Raw genomic sequence first — 18,230 nt, 5'->3', positions numbered from 1 at the left:
CCTTACTTAGAGTAAAAAGTATTTTTGAATCCACTAAACTAAAGCCAAGACAAAATAAAAAGTAAGCTTTAACTGTGCTGAAACTTAAATACGCTACCCGCAACTTTACTGAGCATTTACTTACAAAAGTGGTTCAGTTTAGAAATGTGTGCTTGTATGAATACTATACATTATAATTAATTCAATCTATAAAATGTTTGACAACACTATTTGGTGTGTGTTAAAGCTTAAGAACATGACCTGCATTTCGTGATCCTGCTGGGAAAAATAAGTGGCACTTAGCAGTGCGCATAGATAATGGTTTAATTGTAGTTGTTCGATAATGAACTTTATGAGGAAATGTAATAATATAAAAACATTTCGTTTATAAGACCTTGCATTCTAACTGTAGGTTAACCTATCTCAATTTTAGTAAAATATTCTGGAATTTACACCTAATACGTATGGTCAGTACTTCTCAACGGTAGACAGTGGGATGCCTTCAGATTTAGGTTGAAAATGTTGAAGGCGTTGTCGTTAGAACTTCATAATTCTACGTAGCTATTTTTATTTTAAATAAAAAAGAAAAGTAGAAAATGAAGCTCTCAGACGAAAGCAACGCCTAACTCCCATAGAAACTGAAATATTATAAGATATTTCGTACAAAAATTAATCTTGTATTTGTCTTGAATACGTTGGAAAAAAATGAATATGGGCAAACCAAAAATGCACAGACCTATTTCACAAAATATATAATTATATTTTAGTGGGGTTCAACCCTTCCTAACACTCCTTTCAAGTTAGTCTACTATAGGTAAATATAGTAAATGCAGCCAACACCGTTTTGTCAACGAAATACAGTTTTGATGTATTATATTATTTTTGATGGCTTATATCTTTAACACTATTTGATAAATTGCGTTGGTTTTTTTATTTAACTAATAAATAAATGCTATATTTTAAATAAAAATAATTAAGTTAGGAATTGTAAAATTCAATATCACCAACATACCATTCAATGGTATGATATTTATTCAATGAATGTCTCTACGAGTTTTTTAAAGAAAATTATTGCGACTTTGCGCTTGTGTATCTCAAAGACAAATAAATGTTCATGAAAATTAATGATAGATATGGTTTGGTTGGATATTTAATAATATAATTCCATCATTATATTTCTACAATATATATATAGAAGTATTCAAAAAATATCGTGATGGGAAGTACTTGTCGTTTGAATCGAAACAAACAACTTCTTCAATGATCAATCGTTTGACAAAAATCTATCGCAGACCTTTTCTACGGAATTAAAAAAATCAACTAAGTTTATTTTACAAGTTAGAATGTATGGAAAAATTAGAATCCATAAGGAAGCTATGGTTGTAGCATGAAATAGAAACAATTTTAAGACGAATGCTTACAATATATTCCGATATTTGAAACTATATACTTATATTTGTATAATATTTCAAAGCAGACATTGTTTATTAAGGTTTTTTGTGACTTTTGAAATAGAATATGCAAATAAAAAAAGATATATTTAAGTAATTATATATATACATATATACTTACCCACAAAAAAATGGGTAAGTGTAAATTTTTGGGAGACTTTATTGATAAATACAGAAGATGCCTAAAAGAGTGATAAATATTCATGACACACTAAACAAAGTCTTTATAAATATTGAAAATAAAAATTAATTTTGATTATTCATACGACGTTCATATAATGTAGTCATTCTTTGAAGGTTTTTGTCATTTCAACAAAAGTTTTCAAAAGCGTATATGCAAAATATAATTCATTAAAAACAGAGAAATTAGTCTTCATAATAATAGAAAAAAAGACGGACGTCACTGATTGATTCATTTAGTCCAGCTAATTAAAAATAAAAATGTTTTCTATGATCTCCCATATCTCATGCACTGAATTGTAAGTATATTGACACATTAATAAACCATTTTATACTTGAAGGGTCCAACACACCAATTTAAATACAATTTAAATATTTATCATGCAGATATTTTTAGCTATATATATTATATATAGTTATTGTAGGGTTGTAAAGCATTTTTCTGATTTTATCAGATTAATACAAGCCTTGGTTGTAATACTCGATATATTTTAAAATGCTTGAATAATGATTAAGTTAAAATATGTTGAGTTTTTTATATAGAATCGGTAGTTTATATGACAACGTGGTCCACACTTGAAAAAATCTTTTATGGTCATTTAATTATAATTACATTTGTCCTGCACGCTATTTAAAACATTTATATGACAGTCACTATGTACGATAGCTATAAGTTAAAGCTTTTTGTTTCGACGAATGTGTAAAATCGTTTCACCAAAGAGTTTCTGTATCAAGTCTATATAACTTCTTCAAGAATGAGCACAAACCTTTTAATACACATAGATAAAGATAACAAACCAAATCAAGATTCACAAACTTGAAAATAATGAAAAGTCCCATATTCATCGGACATTTGGAAGTTTATATTTACTATTTCATAGTAAATTATAATTCATATAAATAAAAGGAATGTCTTTCCTACAATTGTTGAAATTTTTAAATTTTGACTATGGAAGCGCTTTTAAAAAATTATACATTTCAGGGATTGGCTTTGTTTTAAATGGTACGCTCATGAGAAAGATAAAATAAACTTTACTACTCTGATATTAATTCCAACTATTTCCTATATATCTGTTATATATTTCTCTTTTAAACTACAATAAATAATTATTATAAAATTCTTATATGTTGCATATAATACTTAAAATTTGAATATATATGAATATCCTATGTATATTGGATAACAGGTCAGTATACTGAGTATTTTAGTAAGGTTGAACTACTATTTCGTGTTATAATTTGTATTAAAAACGTTGTCTAAATAATCTTCTAATTACTATAAAAAATAAAAACGGAGTTTCGACTTATAAAACTATTAAACACTTTTCTCACATTGGATGTCCAATATTTAGATATTGTACATTGGATTACTCGTGGCGTCAAATAATTGCGTTCCAGTTGTTTCGATCATTGAACGAAGTGCAATGCTGCGCTGCTTTGAAACGGCCTTACGTAAAGTTAATTCGAAGACATTATTTTCGTCAATATTGTCCATAGGAAAATGGTTACGAAGTATTTTTGTTTTGGAAGCTGTATCATCCACAGCAGCATCTGCACCAATATGAGATTCCTTTAACGAGTTTTCCTTGAATGCAGTACCTGTACTATGACTTTGAATTACTTCACTGGGAAAACATTGTAGTAATTCTTCAAAAGACAATTCCGCAACTAAGTTGTTAAGAATTTCTTGAATAAAAAAGTGGAATGAATTCAAATATAATAAATAATTAGACCAAGGTACTTACCAGTTATGTGTTCTTTCCAATTGGGTAATAAGTCTTGTTTACCCAAGATTTTTCTAAGTAAATTTTCCCAATGTTTTGGACTGAAACCATTTGACTACAAAAGAATAACAAAATTTATGTTTTAATTTTACATTATATTAGCTTATATATCTATATATATATAATAACTTTTGTTACTATATGTTGACCAGAATATATATATTGTGTAGCAAAATCATTCATAAACTTAACATATCAGCTTTAATAGTGCAAAAGGTACTATAAGTTTAAAGTACGATATTTGGATTAGTAATGACCAAGATGTAAAGAATATCGATTTTTTTTAAATAGAGCTTGAATATTTCAGGTTATTAGAGCATTTTTTTTATATATAGGTTTCTACTATCATTAAATGATAATCAGTTTTTAATTCTTAAATGATTTCCACTTCTGGACTAAAAAATATAACTAGATATATAATCAAATAAAAGAACGAAATAAACGCAACCCAGTATAAATCATATAAAAATTTTAAGCAATATCTTTTATAGAATTTAGTTAAGAAGTGTTTTATATTTTAAAGAAGTACATGAGAGAGATGAATATGATAATATGTAAAAATGTGAGTATGGAAGCCATAAGTGAGTATGGAAGCCATAAAATGAAATGGTTATTGCACGTTCTCCCATGCAATATCAAACCTAAACTTTCCCATACGAGCATCAAAACCATTTCATTAAATGGGTCGAAGGTTTGGAGGCTAACGACACGGATGCGCCATTAGTTCCAAATAGTGATTAATAAGTGGCAACGTCCGATTAGCAAAATCATTTGACCAATGGCCAACTTCAACAACGATTTATTTATTTTAGCGAACTTGGGAAATATAGTTCCGGAGAAGAAAATTGTTTGGGTAGACCATATGCTTCGTAAAAATTTCTCAAAAATAGTGAAAATGTTTCGTGATTGGAAAATTCAATGCTCTCATGGGCAAAGATTCAATAAAAGGCTCTTGAGACAGTAAAAAAATCTATATTTCTGCCTTGTTTTCTTAGTAAGAGTGATGACACTAATCATTATTAATTTAGAACAGAATATCTTACCTTCCCATACTGCCATAAATATTCTGGGCAAAAGTTTAGCATGTAATTAATAGCTAAGTTCTTTGGTAATATTATAACAAGAAAACTGTCGATTCCAATGAGGTTTGGTGTCTTCTGTATAAAAGCAATGAATTCCTCTATTATTTCGCGATCGATTTTGCTAAAAGCAAGTAGTGACTAAATTTAAAATTATATATTAGTTTCAATGACCAATAAATTAAATTACAGCTTACTTGAATTTTTAGTGTCAATGTCAACAGCTCATTTTGCCAACCAAGGAAACGAACTTCGAATTCGCCATCGTCTTTATTGGGAAAACTGAAATCTGTACGCTTAAATGGTGGTAAACGATTTAGATACTGTGGTCTCTCTAGTAAACATGGTATGGGCCTTATATAAAACTTCACATGAGTTGCAAATTCCCCGGGTGGTAGTTTATAGTCTGGTATGTATGGCACAAATATGAATTTCTTTTCGTTATTTGAAAAGTTAGCGTTTGCCGTTGATGAGTTCATGTTTGCCTTTCCATAAAAGTATTGCGATTTTTCAATATTTAGTCGTGACTGTTGTTCGTGTTGTGCTCGCATTTCTTGCAAATGCCGCATCATAAACTTAATGCACTCCATGCGTAAATTGAGAAAATCTTCATTTTGTGCTTCTTGTTCCATGTCAGCTGACTGCAATTCAGTCATCAGGTCACTTAATGCTTTTAAACGCCCAAGATACATACGGAATAATATTTTTAGCCCTTTAAGATTTATTTTAATATCATCAGCCGAGAGATGTGCTTCTTCTGCATTATTTAGGGAACTAGAAGAACAGTGCTTATACGGTGATTGATGCTCTTGCAACTGATCGTACACAATACGATTATGTTTATTGGGAGTCAAACGCTCCTCAGCTGAGGAGCTCGCTCCAGATATCGATTCTCCTAATGAATTTGCTAATGACTCATTATCACGTTCGCTATTTAGTGAGGCCGCCTTTGATGAAACTTCGTCAATATCGTCATTATGCACTGGTGTATGAGAATGTGGTTCTGGTGGATTATTGAGGGGATTTACATCGAATAAATCATAGTAGTAAACCTATGATATCACTACAAAGTGTTAAATTTTACATAATAATGTATATTCACAATTTTATACCTGTAATATATTAACAAAAACTTTTTGTGAAGTTTGGTATCCTTTGTGTCCAATATGCGATGCTATGTAGTTAAGGAAGAGTTGAAGAATGACATCCAATGTAATACTGTGCTCGATACATAAGGCATGTATAAATGCATCACTGATTGCTTCTATTAAATGTAGATCTTCGGTAGCTAGTAAAATTGTCTCCGTGAAGTCGGAAAACGATACAACATTGTTTGTTTGTGCAATTGAATTGTATGTATACCCAGATGAAGATTTTCGCTTCTGCTGTCGATGACTTTGAGTTTGTTTGTGAGTGCAACCATTGCTACGTGTTCCATTCTGGTATTTGTTATCACTACGTTGTTTTTGATAAAGCACAGTGCTATCATCAAAGAGCACATTTTTGTATTTTATTAATGCTATAGCTAATTCCCGACGATTCGTTTTGGATATGATCTCCTTTGCTAGTATATAGTTAGACATTCGACATGCTGTTACGGCTAACAAAAGGTTTTCTTCAGGATTTCTATTTAGTGCGAATTAAAATAATTATATATAATTTCCTATACTAATTTATTCTACTTACAAGTTATTAATGTATTTCAAATAGTTTATCAATTCGCCGCTAATTGCATCAGCCACTACGGGGGATCTTAACATAATTTGTGGTATATCATTTTGTGAGTACTTAATAAACATATTCAGAAACTCCAATGATAACGGAACTTGGCTATATCCTTTTTCAGCAAGTTTTTGTGTTGAAAAATATGGCTTCACCAGTTGATTTAAAAATGCAGCATTTAAACGATCTGTACCTAAACTGAGTAAGAAGAGTTTGACAGTATATAAAAGACCTATAAATTGGTCTTGATTTGCTGAAGCATTTTCGATTGCGGAATGAACTTTATCGCTATCACTATTTTCCAATCCAAAATTGTTTATGTAATTAGCATAGATTTCAGTTAACTGCAAATTACACATTTTGTAAAAGCCAGTAGCTTGTAAATAGACTTCTTTTTTATGAGATCTAAAAGTTATTGAATAATTAAAAATGATACTCAAGTTTTTAGAAAGTCTTTACCTTATTGAAAAGTCTGCTAATTTACGGCAATTATCAACAAACTTGGCCCGTAGATTTTGTTCACGCTCAACGTTTAGCTGTTCATACTTTAGAGAAAGGCTTAAACGTAGCATTACATGAGCTTCTTCCATCAAATCATAAAAGTTCGAACTACTTGCGGAACGATAAGACTCTGCAATAGTTTCCAAGTCTTCTACTACGTATTCAACTTGCGGTATCTCTAAGTTGTAAAGTGTCCACTCATTGATGGCAGCGGTAGGTTGGGATGAACTACTGCTACGCAAAATATTCTTTGCTTTTGCCTCTGCAATTAAACGAGCTGCAATATTTCGTTTCACTTCTCCACCGCCACTGCGTCTTTTCGCAGCATTTGAGATGTCTGACCCATTAAATGAACTATTGCTGATTAACACCATATTGTCATGATTGACGCACACAAACTGCACATGCATAAATGAGCATAAGCCAACAACAGTTATAGCAGCGTTCACGTCGGGACTAGATTCTTCGGGAAAGAGGCCACTTATTGTTGGATATTCGAACCGGTTGTTGAAGAGCTTATGACCTACGCGTGATGTATGCGTTTCCACAGATTCGTTTGTGATAGCATATATGACGTAATCATTTATGTGCACCTTCAGAACAGGTGCGGTGAAAGAGTAAGTGGCTATGGGTTTTTCGTTCTCATTGTACCACTTTCCTGTCAATATAAAATTAAATTTTATTAAATAAATTTGAAGTAAATAAAGTAATATAAAAGATAAAGGATAAAGTAATATAAAATGGTACCTTGTGCGCAGAATTGATACAAATATCCATCAACGCTGCTAGCTACCATAAGGGCGTAACCAATACAGCTCTGATGGATATGTGATTTCAGCGTACGTCTGTTAATATGTTTAGAGGTAGTAACGGCGCTGGGTACCTGTTGATTTCCCATTTCGTATTCCGAATCTTCGGGTTCATCTTTTGCATTAGGGTTTCGCTGGTAAATTGCTTTAAGATCTATACAACGTAGAATATCTACTATGCGACTGTTTGGTTCTGTAGTTTTCATGCAAATTTGTAAAAGTTTGCGTATGTCGTATTGCACTGCGTTGTCGTCAGTGCAAGCAGATATATTTCCGTGTGCTGACATGCGCTAAGCAATAATAAAAATAAATTAAATTCAAAAGTAACTTGAAAGTATCTTAAAGCTAAAATAGACTTTTGTCAAATTGTAAATTATAAACTACAGTTTAAAGTGTTTTGTACAATATAATTGCAGAAAATTAACATCAAATAATTACCTGTACATTCATTGCCTTCGCCTCGTTTACTAGTTTAATTTTAATATCACTTGCCCGCATTGGCATTATAATAATTTCCTGGGTATCATGAATACCTATTGAGGAGCCACCACCACTAAGTGTTTCTCCCTGTTCCCACTGAGATTTTATGTCAACTTCGAATTCACGTCCGCATGCGGAATTAACAATGCGTGCCACGTTAAAATCAACTGGGGTACGTCCAGGGAAACCCGAAGTACCCCCAGCAATTCTACCACTAGATGTCGTTTCCAAGGAATCCGTTTCAAAACTGTTGTGACTTGAGGGTGCTGCGCTTGCTTTGCTAACTGTACTTGACTCAGAAGTGGATATGGCTTCGTCTGCATCAATATCTCCAGCTTCGTAAACGCCAAAATCATTCTCAGCTGGTTGACTACTATTTGTGCTGTTGCCAAGTACATCGACTACTTTAAACGCTACGCAATACCGGTTATTCATGCAGGCTATTACGTTTTCAGCAAGATTTATCTTAAGTGGTGCAAAATTCAAATTAACGAAAAATTTAAATGGTAAGAAATCTATATAGGAAAATCGGGGCTGAGTGCTTTCATGTGTGCATTTTGTATATTCATACAAATAGATACGTTCTTTGCTGGTCACAATTATATTTCCTGATGTCTGAAATTTGAAAAATAAGTTTAATTGAAATTTAATTAGTAAATTAAAACATAATTGCTCTTCATTACTTACTTGACAACATTGTATTAAGTCTGGAGGACTTCGCAATGGCAGCTCTATAACGTCAATGCTCTCAACTAATGGTGCCTTCGGTGTTGTCATAGAAGCAATTCTTATAGTGATAGGCATATCAATTAGTTTTTCTTCAGCGAACTTCAAGAAGTTGGCATATATGCGAACGAACATTTTCGTATCTTCTTCAGAGAACACAGTAGCACTATTACTGCTACTAGTGCAACTAATACTTGTGCTGTTTGAATGCACCGGGCTGCTGACATTTTCCTTTTCCAATGTCAGCAAATAATTGCCTGCAATTTAAAAATTATGATGTTATTGTATAAATACATAAGAATCATTACAATAGAATACCTGCTGCACAGTAAATGAGATTAACTACCTCTCCAACGGTTGGTAAGGAATATTTTGTCGGTACGCGTTCATCTGCTGAAGCATCCGAATTATTCAGGATTGCCGACTTTACTTCATTTTCGGAGATTATAATATCGGTGAAGCGCTGCTTTCCACCTATGTCATATATTTCAATGAATTGCTCAGCACTGCTGATGGCAATCCTATTCGAGTCGATAAGTGACGCTGCCAAGATTTCTCCATTCAGCGAAAAGGTGTTTTGCTTTGCAAAATTGTATGCTTGTAATATTTTAACCATTTTGCTTTTTGCTAAAATAAAAGATAAAAATCATGATTTAAATCAAAACTTGCAATACCAAAAGTGAAATAAATAAAACAATAAAAAATTAATCGTATGGGTCCAACGCCCTGAGTGACTTCATTTCCGTGCGCGTCATACTTTTTCTTGTCATAAGTAGAAAATAAATGTCTCTAACGAATTTATTTAAACCGTACAATTCGCTATCCTAACCGCAATTAAATTCAGCAAAACAAATAAGATTCTCGCTGTCCTGTCCTTCCATTTTAAATTCTAAAAATACCGCTATGGTGGTTTAGTTATGTCCTAGGTGTGCAGTTTTCATGAAAGAGCATTCCATTCATGTCTCATCCCTACTCATGCTCATGTAGTGTATGCCGCTAACCACTCTGATGTGTGACTATTTACACACATTTTTTTATAATTGTTGTCTTATGTGAAGAGTTAATATTATTAATTAGTGTCTATATAGGGTGTTCAGAGGTATTCGTAGCAATTTTTGTGCGTTTATAAAGATGTGGGTTTATTATATATTTTATTGATCGATTTTTGGGATCTTATTCCTAGATTACATATGTGCATTGTTGGATATATATAGACATCAAAAAGAGTCGAAAAGCGAACTAAACTTTGAGGACTGCACCTCACAGAAGTAACATAATGTTTTAAAAGTTATTTTTATTATAAATTTTTATTATATATTTTATTATAAATTATTATTTTATTATAAATAAATAAATAAAAAGAATGGAAAGTTCTTATTGTTCATTATCGAATATGAGTTCAAATCAAAATATGATGTTATGTGTATTATTATTATGTGTATTAATACGATGTTAATATATAATAATTAAGAATGAATATTTATATATGTACCCTTGTATTATAACATTATATTAAGTATATATTTCTATATCTAGTACTTTATATATATGTATATATAATATAATATTATCTAGCTTATATGTGATTTAAAGTAAGTCTTATATAGGCAACCAACAGAACAAATGTGAGTCGCAGGACTACAAAATATTGTTGTTGTTCTAGTAACCCATTGAGATATGTAAGGCAGAAAACATGAAAGAAATTTCAAATAAGAATACAAGGGTTAGGACCCAACCATGAGTAAAAGAAATGTGGAGGACGGAGTTTTTTGAGAACAAGTGTGGATTATGGATGGGTCCGATTTTAATTGAAAGTAATGTGAATAAAGGTGAAGAAACCTAATCAATTTAATGGGATAGAGTCAAAGATCAATTAGACTCAAATTGGTGTATGCGAAACCTATATTAACAATAGGTGTATAGTCCTGTTTACAGATTCAGAAAAGATACATTTCAACATAGTGACTTACTTACTTAGTCAATGTTTTTTGTTGGGGTAATATTAAGTGTATTACGTGACATTTATTGAGATGAATAGAAAAAAAAACTGCTGTAATTTTTTTATGTACATAGATTTTAATGTTGTTTTCCTAATAATTTTAGTAATAATTTTGTTTTTTGGTCATTAAAACAATAAATTACTAATAATTTTAGTGGAGTGGAGAAAATGATAGAAAAGCATTCGGTGAGGTATGTATACATGCTAACGAGCTTAATAAAGATAGCATTCATAATTTCATAATCTTTGCACTTTCTTTAAAGCCAATTCTCTAAAGCAATGGATTAAGTATGTAGGTTTTGATATCTATAATATTTTCATAATATGAAATATATATATTAAATTTTCATAATATGAAACCTATGTATATATTATATTTTCACAATATAAAATACAGCAATAACTCGAACTTCTAAAACTTAAATTTCCAATAACTCGAACAAAATAAAGTGCACAAGATTTAGAGAGCAGACAATTATAAAAAAATTCTTTAACTCGAAGTGTCCATAAGTCGAACCTTTTCTTTGCAAACTGATACTTCGAGTTATGAAAGTTTGACCTTATATATATTATATTTTCATAATATATTCACTCATCAGCAAATATAAAAATTTTGTATTTAGGATAGAAACATAAGAGCTTCTCATTGGAAGATAGAACTAAAGTATTAAATTAATGTATCTTATGGCCGTGTGTGAGTAAATTGAGGGAAATAGTAAACTATGTCGGCATGGCAGCAAATGTTAGTATTTACCAGAATTTCGAGTTGGGTAAATTAGATAAAAATTAGGTAAATTAGGTGTTGCCATTGTGAAAATTTTAAAAGATGTTTGATAAATAAATAAATAAATTTGAAAATTTTTAACCAAAAATAATAAATAATTGCAATAAATAAATAAATATTTGCATAAGTGCAGTGCAAAAAGTCTCTAGGAAATTTCAATTTACTTTACTTCAATTTACTCGAACTCGCACACGGCCTATATGTTGTAATTAATTATATACTATCAGTAATATTTTTTTATCACTTTAATTAATGTAATATTATTAGATTAATAAATTACTCATGGCAAAAAAATATTGTTTTATTTTCTTCAAAAAAATACGCACGCCCACACGTTTCTCTTCGGCAGAGGGATTATGTGTGCTCATACTGACCCTGTAAAATAATAAATTAAGCTACAAATGGTTAACAGTCAAGAAAATTTAAAATAGGTTAGTCACATAAATAAGAAAAAAAAGTATAAATGAATGTATAAATGAGCTAGCTTATTTTTATTTTAAGATTAATTAGGTTTGAAAACGCAATCCATTTGCATTCATTTTAGGCTTTCAGCTGCAAATGGTCAAAAGGTTAATAAAACGCAAAGTAGGTCAATTTCATGGATCCGGCGTAATCATGAAAATTGTAGTCAAATGCAAACAAATTTCTGGGAAAAAGTATAGAACGACATTAGACTTATTTAACGGAAACGGAAATGTTATGCATTATAAGTACATACCGGAATTTAATAATAGAAAATGCGTAAACATATAATACAAAGAAGTTTATATAAATTATAAAATAAAGCTATGTATGAGCGCAAGTATGCAAAGTAGAACAAAAGGTACAAAGGACTTAAATAAAATCAGATTTTTTTTTTGTAAAAAATCAATAACTTCTGAAACTAATATTTTATTCTAGTACGAAACGTAGTTATATAATATTTACTTTAATATATAAATTAAATAAAGTATATTTAAATTTGTTTATGTTTTTAACCACACCCTAACAAATAAGTTATTAATTATTTTATATTTACTTTTTACACAGCTTCCATATTGTTTCTTATTGTGTTTACAATTATTTATCACAAGAATATTTATATGAATTTATTTATATTTTATATTAACACTTTTTAAATTATATTAAATTTAAACCAAGTACATTTCAGCACACCAAGCTACCTAACACTAACAGAAATAATTGTTTTTTGTATTCCGTTTTGTGCTGTTCGTTGACTTCGTCTCATTGCCTATTCCAACTTCAAATGATTTGACCACAACAAAAGCAATTGTTTGTAAACATTGCAATAAATGAATGTTTAAAAACATATGTTTTTCATAACTGCAATCAATCTTGGAAAATATTCTGTTAAGTGGAATAAATGCATATTAACTTGAATTAAATTGCGTATATGAGTTATGTACGCTAAACTGTCATACAATTTAAACCTTTTTTATACGAATGAATAAACTTGTGTTGTACTGAATTCACATGAGTTGATGAACCTTTATAAACTTATATAAGTCTCACTTAATAATATAATAACACAAGTAAAATAAATATGTAACTGATATATTAAATCATTTATATACATTATAAATACCAATTACAGATTAAATTAATAAAAACAAAAATTTTCTTAAATACTTACTTCTTCGTTGCGTTTATTTACAACCCAGCTTTTATTTATTTATATTTCACATATAAAACATATGAGAAATAATCATTGGGCCGATTTACACTATTATGAACGTGAAATGAATTTGACGACAACATGAACTGCCAGTTCAGTTTACACTATCATGAATTGTCATGAGCGTGAAATTTGTTTTCTTTTGTGTAAACGTATTAAATGCATTTGTGTAGTAGTGCAGAGCATAGAAATTGAGAGTATTCAACATTAAAAGGTAAACATAAACATAACGCAGCAAATTTTATTGCGTGAAATTCATGAACTCTCTCTCTCATCAATAAACAACCGGTTTTCAAGTTCATGTTCATGTTCATGATAGTGTAAATAGGCCCAATAGGCCCATTGTTTTTAAAAAATTTTAAACTCTTATTTATTCTAGTATATTTCTATACGTATTTAGGCAAATTGGTTTTGGCTTTCATTACGAGGACTCCTAATGTTAGGAATTTGCCGAATACTTAAATAAGACTTTCCTTAAAAGTCGAGCAAAAATGAGCCTTTGTTTACAGCTTAGCTGTTGTTTGTTTATATTTTACATATAAAACATTTGGCAGATCTTTAAAATTTTGGTAATTTTTCTTGTGGAAAATTTATTTTTAAGATTTGTATTCGATAATTTTTACCGTAAATGTGCTGATTTATTGATAATGAGGTCATTTACATTAAAGTAATTTGTATAGTAAATCATCCTCACTAGTGGTTATAATGAGCAAAATTGTCTAAACGAGATAGCGTGAATGTGTTAAAAGTTGATTTTGTAGAAATTACGATTCGATTCTGTTTTCAACTACCAAAAATCGCAAACAATTCTTCATGATTTGATCACGTTTTTGTGTCAAAATCGAGAATAATTTGAAATGACAGTTAAAATTATACATACAACTCTCGCGTGAATCCAGTATTAAACAGCATTATTTTGTTATATACTATAGCTGACTTTTCATAATAAGTTCAATATAACTTAATTTTTTTACATAGATTTACAAGATAGTTATTACAGTTAATAATAATAAACTGAAGATAAACGAAAGATTTGAATTTCTTTACTAAATTAATTATTTTTTTAAACCTAATTTTACGTATAAACCAATAATATTTTTTTAATGATATGTTTGAAAACTGTGATGTAAAATTCAAAGATAAATCTTTAAAGTATACTGGGTCTTGTGTTACTAGTCGATTACAATAGTAATTGTAGTTGGTTTTCTTGTAAGTATTGTAAAAAATAATATTTAATGTAATAAATGTTATAATAAATGGTTAAAATTGAATGTCCAAGATTTTTGTAACATTCTTTCTTTTTCACTAATATATGCAATATTTTGTTTACAGACAAAATTCGATAAAATACATATTTGCTTGCGAACGTAAAAATCTTGCCGAAATCTAGCCAGTGTAGACACCAAGTACACTTAATTTATAAGTACACTTTACACACACAACAAAGTGTAATAAGCGAGTGTCTGTTCTTGCCAATTTTCCGAACACAGCGCAGACTGCGCAACTGTCATTGTTGATTCGATATTGCGCGGTAAAACGAAATTTATTTATTTTTGTTAAATGTAATATTCAGTGGAATTGTGTACTTTATTGAAGTATTTTGATAAAGATATGGCTGCACCAACTAATTCAACACGAAATTTTATTTCCATGCAAAATAAATATGATCGGATCATTTTGCTTGTTGATATGGATTGTTTCTACTGCCAAGTGGAGGAGAAATTGGACCCAACACTTAAAGGAAAGCCCATTGCTGTGGTGCAATATAATGCCTGGCGTGGTGGCGGGTATGTTTATAACAAATTAAAAGCTGCAATTTGTAAGGCTAATCCTCTGTTTTGCATGATAGTATAATTGCAGTTAACTACGCTGCTCGGGCAAAAGGAGTCACGCGACATATGCGAGGCGACGAGGCCAAAGCGCAGTGCCCCGATATTGAACTCGTAAAAGTACCAAACGTACGAGAAAAAGCTGATTTAACAAAATATCGTGAAGCTGGCAAAGATGTTGCAAATGTACTGCAAAAATTCACTGATCTTCTAGAACGCGCCTCTGTAGATGAAGCTTATTTGGATATAACTGCATCAGTAAACAATCGGCTTGAAGCAATGAATAATGTATGAATGATTTATTTAATTTTGGACCTATAATAAATTCGATTTATTTATTTTTTAATGTTTTCAGGGTACTTTTGTATTGCAACCACAAATTTTGGTAAATACTTATGCAGTTGGCTATGCGCATATTGGGGAATACATCAACAAAATTACTGTACGTTTGTCGAACCCGTATGTGGATGATAATCAATTTAATGTTGCTTATAATCCTGACGATATACCATCGGTACGTCAAAGCGATATACGTCTTTTAATAGGCGCTTCAATTGCAAGCGAAATTAGAGCCGAAGTTAAATCTGTAACAGGCTATGAATGTTCTGCAGGAGTGGCACATAATAAAATTCTTGCTAAATTGGCTTGTGGTATAAATAAACCTAATAAGCAAACTATTTTACCGCTGTCTGAAATACCTAGACTTTTTGAAACACTACCTTTAGGCAAAATTAAAGGATTGGGTGGAAAGTTTGGCGAAGACGTTTGTGAACGTTTACAAATACGTTTTCTTGGAGAATTATTACAATTTTCAGAATCAGAAATACAAAAAAAATTCGATGAAAAAAATGGGTTCGTAATTTTTCAAATCTATGCTATTTATTTACATAAAAGTTTTGCAAATATTTTATATAAAATTTATTTGAATATAAATAAATTATCTTTTTTGTAGATCATGGTTATATTACATTTGTCGTGGTATAGATCTTGAAGCTGTCATACCCCGGTTTTATTCTAAGAGCATAGGATGCTGCAAAAAATTTCCAGGACGGAACAATATCACTGGAATCAACACATTGAAGCATTGGTTAAATGAGTTGGGTAATGAAATCAACGAGCGCCTGGAAAAAGATGTGATTGAAAATAATCGTAAAGCAAAGCAAATGGTTGTCAGTTTTGTACAAGAATTTAATAATGAAGAAATAGCAAGTTCACGTTCAGCTCCACTTACCACTTACGATGGAGATGGTATAGCTAAAAACGCTTTTGATATTATTAAATCCAACACAAAACAATTTTTTCGCAAAGGCAGTGAAGCAGTTCTAAACAATCCTATCAAGTTTCTAGGCATTAGCGTTGGTAAATTTGAGACCATAATAAGTGGGCAGAGTAAATTGCAGCAAATGTTTGCGAATCAAATGGCTAAAAAAAGAAAATCTGTAGATTACACTGAAGAAAATGAGGAACGGAATATATCCCAAAATGTAAACGATAGTAAAATTGCCAAAGTATCGAGTTCTCAGGGTACGTCGATCAAAAGCTTTTTTGCCAAAAGTGGAAAGGATAATGTAAATAATTCGTCTATTAATAAACAATCTGAAAAATGTAATAACGATATTATTACAAAATTTTCAAATGCTGGACAAGATTCAAAAGAAAACGAAATCCAAAATGGTGCTATAAATTTAAATGAAAATAAGAATGTAACTATAAAAAGTTTTTTCTTGAAAACCGATCAAAATAATGATTTCATTAATCAATCTAAAAAACATAACAGAGATACTCGCTCAGAATTACCGACAGTCGACATTGATTTAAATGAACAAGACGATCTTTCTGTTGAAAGTTATAACAACGAAACAAATGTTTTAAAAGAGACGATTGAAGAAAATTGTAATGAAAATAATAACGTTAAAAATATTAAATCCGGGGATTCAAGTTATTTTTTGAATGTGATTACAAAAAAAGAGGCCGGTAAGCACATCGATGAAGAACATAGCTCTATACATCAACAAAATCAAAACTCTAGCACTAACGATACTCTTAATAATATTATAGAACAAGAAGAGTTAGATGGTTTAGAACAAGAAATAGAACTTGTGATAAATGAACCACAAAATAATATACATAAATTTGATAATGTAGTAACTAACGAAGAAAGTTCTGAAAATGAAATATCTGAAAAGCAAACTAAAAGAGTAAAACTATCCGAAGAGAATATTGGTTGTGATCAAACAAGTTCTCTGAATTACAAAAATATTTATGCAGAATTCGCAATTCCAGAATTACGTCCTGATTTGTTGTCATATATTAAGTGCGAGCAATGCGGGGCTAAAATACCAGATGACCATCAAACAATTCAGACTCACAAGGACCACCACTTTGCACAAGAATTAAGTCAACAACTGCGAAATGAATATCGTACAGAGATTCAAGCAAAAATGACGATTTCAAATTCAGGTAATGCCAATAAGAAAATAAAGAAACCTTCAGACCCAAAAGCAAACAAAACGGATATCACTAAATATCTAAAAACAACAATTAAGCAACGAGAAGATGAGCGAAGCATTTTATCCGAGGAACCCACAACAAGTTTACAAGCTATATTGGAAAATGAATTGAATGAAAAAGTCGCCTGTAAGGAGTGTAACGCGTTTGTGAGAAAAAGTGAGCTATTGGAACATAATGATTACCACATAGCCAAGGCGTTACAGAAAGATATTAATCGTCTAGAAGTGCGTACTGTCGAAATCGTAAAAAAGGAAAATCCTACGCAGTCTCGGAAAAGTTTAAATAAAAGTATTATGAATCCAACCAACAAAGCTACTACCAATAAATCCATAACAACATTTTTTACACAAAAAAGTTCCCAGTAAGATATTTAAAAAAAAAATTAATTGCTTCCTTTTGTAAAAAGTATTTTTTTATTTTGAAAATTTGGCAGTGCCATATTTATTTGTTTATATATTTGTTAAGATTACTTAGCCTAGTACTTTTTGATAAAGAGGCAGATAAATTTATTGTATTTTTTAATAAATTGTCAAGAGTTTAATAATATTTTATTGTTAGTATTATTTTTTTTTTTGTTGCTAAATATTTCCGTAACAGTGAGCTGTGTAATTAATTAGTTATAATGGATCATTGAAGTAAAACAACTTGATAATATTGATGATCCCCATGACGTCATTAGTTTGTTTTCACACACATAAATTTGAGCCCTATTGATTTATGT

General features: G+C 30.5%; 2 protein-coding genes across 3 annotated transcripts; one reads left to right on the top strand and one right to left on the bottom strand.

Annotated features, from left to right (window-relative positions):
* Positions 1 to 2,730: 2,730 nt before the first annotated feature.
* On the bottom strand, positions 2,731 to 14,226 carry LOC119670885. 2 transcript variants are annotated; one of them, XM_038081320.1, is made up of 12 exons: positions 14,050 to 14,226; positions 9,030 to 9,338; positions 8,673 to 8,968; positions 7,944 to 8,600; positions 7,444 to 7,795; positions 6,655 to 7,354; positions 6,160 to 6,600; positions 5,586 to 6,099; positions 4,671 to 5,525; positions 4,438 to 4,614; positions 3,356 to 3,449; positions 2,731 to 3,296 (listed from the first exon to the last, which is right to left on the bottom strand). In XM_038081320.1, exons 2-12 carry the CDS (start codon positions 9,325 to 9,327, stop codon positions 2,959 to 2,961), a joined length of 4,722 nt encoding a protein of 1,573 aa, XP_037937248.1. In that variant the 5' UTR covers positions 9,328 to 9,338; positions 14,050 to 14,226; the 3' UTR covers positions 2,731 to 2,958. The 2 variants fall into 2 exon arrangements, with proteins under 2 accessions (XP_037937248.1, XP_037937249.1); XM_038081321.1 differs by lacking the exon at positions 14,050 to 14,226 and adding an exon at positions 12,513 to 12,707.
* A 260-nt stretch (positions 14,227 to 14,486) lies between these two features.
* On the top strand, positions 14,487 to 18,005 carry LOC119670884 (DNA polymerase eta). Its single transcript, XM_038081319.1, has 4 exons — positions 14,487 to 14,956; positions 15,019 to 15,286; positions 15,354 to 15,850; positions 15,951 to 18,005. The coding sequence occupies exons 1-4, from the start codon at positions 14,781 to 14,783 to the stop codon at positions 17,872 to 17,874; spliced, it is 2,865 nt and encodes a 954-aa protein (XP_037937247.1). The 5' UTR covers positions 14,487 to 14,780; the 3' UTR covers positions 17,875 to 18,005.
* The last annotated feature ends 225 nt before the right edge of the window (positions 18,006 to 18,230 follow it).

This window comes from Teleopsis dalmanni, chromosome 1, assembly GCF_002237135.1.
Source record: "Teleopsis dalmanni isolate 2A chromosome 1, ASM223713v2, whole genome shotgun sequence".
Taxonomy (NCBI): Eukaryota; Metazoa; Arthropoda; class Insecta; order Diptera; family Diopsidae; genus Teleopsis; species Teleopsis dalmanni.
Note: the sequence above shows the minus strand (reverse complement) of the source record. Positions and strands in the feature narration are given on the sequence as shown.